The following is a 5,366-nucleotide window of genomic DNA, read 5'->3' as shown; positions in this document are numbered from 1 at the left end:
GAGTGAGTGCGCGATAGAAGAATTCCAAAGTCTGAAGCTCTTTGTTCTTAGTCAATTCATTTACTAAGCGAAATCTTGTACGCAAAAGAGAGTATATACTTTGAGAGACCTTGAGAAAGTGTAGTAGAGTTTCTACACTGTGAAATCAAGGGAGAGCTTTGCTGTAACAACTCTTTTGTTCATAGTGAAATCCAGTCGGTGGGCTATCAATGCGAAAGAGTGGACATAGGCTTGGAATAAGCCGAACCACTATAAACATTGTGTTCAATTTTCTCTTCCCTACTCTCTGCTTTACTTTGATCATAATTCGTCTTGTTAACCAAAGAAGAACTTCATTTCTATTGTCTGCTTAGTATTGTTCTTATATCACGAAGAATTATTTTTACACTTATTCACCCCCCCTCTAGGTACTTATACTAGCTATCTCAATACCTTTCTAGTGGAGTTGTCAAAGAATGTGACATAATAGCACAAGCCTTCAAGGGAATGCATAGAGGCCAGTTCCCACACATCTGTAGACACCAACTTTAATTTTACTTTCTTTGGTTCTCTTTCCAATCTTCGAAAAACTAACATGCTTCTGCTTGTCCATAACACAATCTTCACATAGACCAATATCTATGGGCTTCAAATTAGGTAGTTTTCCCTTAGATGCTAACAACTTCATACCTTTTTCGCTTATGTGCCCAAGCCCATGGTGCCATAATTTGAAACCAGCTTCCAACTGAGCAACTACTGCGGTTTCTCTACTACTTTCGGTTAGGTAGAGCGTTTCTGACTTTATTTCCCGTGCTACAATCAAAGCACCTTTAACTAATTTCCAAGAGCTATCCCCAAAAATAATTCCATATCTTGTGCTGTCTAATTGATTTATAGAGAATAGATTTCTCTTAAGTCCCAGAACATATCTAATATCGTATAACTTCCATTGATATCCATTAGTGGATTTTATATGAACATCGCCCTTTCCCATAGTATTCAAAGGTTCATCATCAGCAAGATAAATCTTTCCAAATTTTCTAGCAATAAAATTGTGCATTAATTCTTTACATGAAGTAGAGTGAAACGACACACCTGAGTCAAGAATCTGAGACTCAATTAGACTATCAATACTCAAAATTAAAGCATTACCATCATGCGTCTCTTCAAGAGTTGCATTCACATATTTCTCTTCCTCTTTGTTTCGATTTCAATAGTAAAATTTACTCTTTAGGGCTCTATAATCTCATTTTAAATGGCCTTTCTTTTCGCAATTCTAGCAAATTATTTCTCCATGGGTTCTCAATTTACTTCTCCCTCTTGACTTTGATCTACCGAGATATTGGTTCCACCCTCGTTGATTGCTTCTTACTCTAGCTTTAGTATTTAAGGTAGCATATGAAAATTCACTTGATTTTCTTCCGCAAATATTCTCGTTAAGAATTAAATCTCGATTCACCTGATTTTCTTCCACAAATATTCTCGTTAAAAATGTTCACTACAGTCACAGTTGCACTCCAACTTTCAAGTAGGGAAAATAATAAAATTAAAGCCTTTACCTCATCATCGAAGTCAAATTCACATTAAATTCATTGATGTGATCTATCATAGAAGCAATCTCATCTATCTTCAGATTGAAAATGCAATGCATCAAATATACCTTTTATGGATGTAATTTAAGGTTTAAAAAAACTTGAATTATTGGTCGATTGTTAAGTTGTGTTACACAACTTAAATAGCTCGTTGCAAACCCTCATGGACCAAAATACCCTCGAATTCGAGGGTTCCTTGCTTTTACCTGTACACATAGAATTAGCTCATCATTCTCTTATAGATTGCGAGTCAATCGTCGTAAATTTAACATTACTTGTTGGTAAAATCAATCAAGAATAATCTCATCAATGTCAAAAGATCATGTACTTAGCCTAAATGACTGGAAAAAGATTTTGCGGAGTGATGACATGGACGAATGTGAGTTAATAAGTGAATAAAGATATGGCCCCTCAACAAAAAAAGAAGGGTCAAGGTGTTATTTTCCTTAATTTTTTATAGGAGGAAAACCTAATATTTAATTAACACTTAAAAAGGAAACGTGATTTGGTAGACAGATGCGTAAGAAACACATTTGCTTTTATTTCTTGCCAATTTCAAGATGAGAAGTTATAATAGTTTAGAAGATTTTCTCATTCTTTTTGTTAGAATATTTAAATAGTAAACTACACCTTCAACTAACAGTAGTCTCACTAAATCTCTTGTGGTATTAGAATTTGAGGTTCTGAATTCGAATCTTTCAGCCTCATTTGCCTCCCGAATTAAATTTTCGAGCCTGAGAGGGACTATTATAATATTTAAATAATAAATCATGCCTTCACTAGCAGCATAAGTTTTTAGAAAAGTTGATAGTAACAATGATCCCACCAAACCTCACAGTTTTACTTTCCATCCTCTTTTATCAATTCAAACAAAGAAAAAAAAAAATTGTACTCAACTTTCCTCAATGAAAATTAAGAAAATATAGCCAAAAAAATTATCCCTATGTGTATATTCTTTGAATAAGGGGAATTGTCCAATTAGTTCTAAATTTATTATACTATGTCAATTCAGTCCTAAATTGTTTCAATCTTGCTAATTTAGTCATAGACTTTTGTGAAAATTTTCATTATAGTCCTTCCGCAAATTTTCACCAAAAATCCTAGACATGGTGATGTGCCACATAAGATGATCAACAATGAATGGACCACCACGTCAACTATTTTTGGTATTGGCCAGAAAGACTACATAGGAATTTTGTACGATGACGTAGGACTAAATTGGAAATTTTGAAAAATTTAAGACTGAGTTGACATTAATATAATAGGTTTAAGGACTAATTGGGTAATTTTTCCTTTTGAATTACTCTCGAATAGTTAAAGTGAGATAAAAAATTATAATTGTAGATTAAGTATTTAAATTTGGTCATTTCGAGTAAAAGTTCTGTTAAATAAGCTTTAAAAATGTGGTGGGTCGGAGTTTCCAACAAATTAAATTTCATCACATATATATACTAGAACTCAAAAGTGCAACATGAATAATTTGTGTATACAATTCGACTCTAATCTTCATACTAGTAATTTGCGTAACAAATAAAAAGACACACTTGACTGAGCCTATAAATCAGGACTTTCGAACAAATTAAATACTTCTGTGCACTATGAAACACGCTGAGAAGGTGTACGACCATGAGACTTGTGGTTTGAAAGAGACATGACCTCTCAGAGAAAAAAAAAAAAATTAATATCTAAGTATAAGCATTTAATTGTTTTTTCATAAGTTCAAAAACTAAACCCCAATGTAATAATCTTCTATGAAATGGAGAACTTGAGAAGTAAATTATTTATTTATAATTATTAAGGAACCTCCTTTATGTACCTAATGTTGGAGGTTTGTTTGTAAAAACAGACTAAGTGCATTTTTCTTATCCTACATAGGAAAAGTGGAAGGAAGTGAGCCAATTAATAAGTGTGGGAATTCCTTTGTATACCTAAAGAAATGATTGGGTGGGGCTAGATCCCACCATACTCGCGCACGGGTGCGCAAATAATGTCACTGCACTTAGCGTGCGGTTTAATTAGCACTAACCCCTTTGTTATTTTATTTTTCTTTCGTACTGTTATCTTATTAACTTTAATCAATTCAAATGTTGTGTTTTTTTTTTTTTTTTTGAGAATTTTTTGAAATTATTAAAAAATAAAAATTAGAAATTTTATTTATTTTAAAAAAATTATTATTATGTTTGTGTCTTTTTAAGACAACTTTTGGAAAAGATACTTGTTCAATTTGTAACTTTTCCCGAAAAGTGGCAATTGTTCATTTTCAATTTCTTCCGAATGGACGCCTTTGTTTATCTAGACAATTTTCGAAAGGACACGTTTGTTCATTTTTTGCAATTTTTCACGAAGAGTTGCCTGTGTTTTAAGAGCGTTTTATACATATACATGTCATTTTTCGGAAATACAAAAGTGATCATTTTTTATCTTTTCGAGCATTCTTTCTAAAAATTACAGCCATCCTTTCAATTGTTTCCTAGAGAGGCCTTAGAGAAATACTAGAATTGCTATCTAGTATTCTCATTTTGAGACTTTGTTGTATCCTGAAGAATATTTGCCGGTGACCATTAGCAACGTTATGGGGCATTTAAATCCTTAAAGAAAGTGATATCACGCCTTAAAATCCGACTTGAGTACTCTAAAAATCCGTCTTCATTGTTCTACCCAATTCGAAGCCATATTTTCCCAACTCCTAAATCCCAGGTAAACAAAAATCACTAATATAATGGATAAGACACACGTCATAGGCCCAAATCAATAAGCTCAATATAGCATCGTCGCTCTCGGTTATGAGAAGCATAACTGTGTTGTTTGCCTAATCTAAATTTATATATTTTTGTTACATTAACGCTAGTTGTATTCTTTGAAAAATTGCTATCGTGATGCTATATTGAAAAATAGCACCTTAATAAAGAACATTTTTATTGCTTATTGTGAGGAGGGATTGACTATGTCAACCATTTAAGATAGGACAACATTCTCTCTCCTAGTTATGCTAATATTGACTACTCCTCACCAACATTTGCTTCACGAGGATCGAAGTGTTTGCCATCAAATTGGCTAATGACAGAGGCATCAATAGCTCTTGCGCAAGGAGTTGAAGTTGAAGCTTCTAATGCCAAGGGCTCCATCCTTCTCTTGTCCACCTTTTCCTTGAGATCTGCCAGCGCCTTCTTTAATACCATTAACTGTTCGAAGCTAAGGTTTTCGATTTCCAGAGGCTTAATATGTTGGAGCTCTTTTGCCCGTTTCTTTTCGGCTTCCAGTCGCTCGAGCACATCTGCGTATTGTCTGTTCAGTTCAACTAAGGTTTGGTCTCCATTAGTTTGAGCCTGAGTGACAGTAGGACAAACCGTCTGTGGATGCTCAAACCTGTCAAGGACTGCATCCACAGAAGGGTGTCCAAAGGAGAAAGGCTTGCCGCTAGGAGAGAAGAGAATAATCGCCATCTCAGTGGCACAAAGAGTGCATAGTTCGCTTGCTTTCTTGAAGAGTCCTGGTCGCCGTTTCGAGAAGGCAACTCGTTGTGCATTGACATCCTCGATCATCCTCTTTGCTCCAGTTGTTTTGCCCTTCATGTCTCACCCTGCAAAATCAATGTAAATTCAAATGATATTGCTAGAATAATGAAAAATGGTGGCCATTTATAAGATTTTACAGGCCAAAGCATTGCTTAAAAAATTGCACCACTCCCTCTTTGATTGGTAATCCTCTTTGATTGATAATTCTGATTTGGCTTTCCATGTATTAGCATGCGTTTTAAGAGGTTTAATGATAAATATGTCGTTTTCCGTCAATAAG

The 5,366-nt window shown here is 34.3% G+C and overlaps 1 protein-coding gene across 1 annotated transcript; it reads right to left on the bottom strand.

Moving 5' to 3' along the window:
* Positions 1–4,570: 4,570 nt before the first annotated feature.
* LOC104420327 (agamous-like MADS-box protein AGL61) lies at positions 4,571–5,143 on the bottom strand. The gene has a single exon (XM_010032192.2). The coding sequence runs from the start codon at positions 5,141–5,143 to the stop codon at positions 4,571–4,573; it is 573 nt and encodes a 190-aa protein (XP_010030494.2).
* Between the last annotated feature and the right edge of the window lie 223 nt (positions 5,144–5,366).

Source organism: Eucalyptus grandis, chromosome 9 (assembly GCF_016545825.1).
Source record: "Eucalyptus grandis isolate ANBG69807.140 chromosome 9, ASM1654582v1, whole genome shotgun sequence".
In the NCBI taxonomy this organism is placed as follows: Eukaryota; Viridiplantae; Streptophyta; class Magnoliopsida; order Myrtales; family Myrtaceae; genus Eucalyptus; species Eucalyptus grandis.
The sequence above is the reverse complement of the archived record's forward strand: the minus strand, read 5'-3'. Positions and strand labels throughout refer to the sequence as shown.

Excerpts from the sequence above, each read along its gene's own strand:
- LOC104420327 (XM_010032192.2), bottom strand. The coding sequence starts at position 5,143 with ATGAAGGGCAAAACAACTGGAGCAAAGAGGATGATCGAGGATGTCAAT.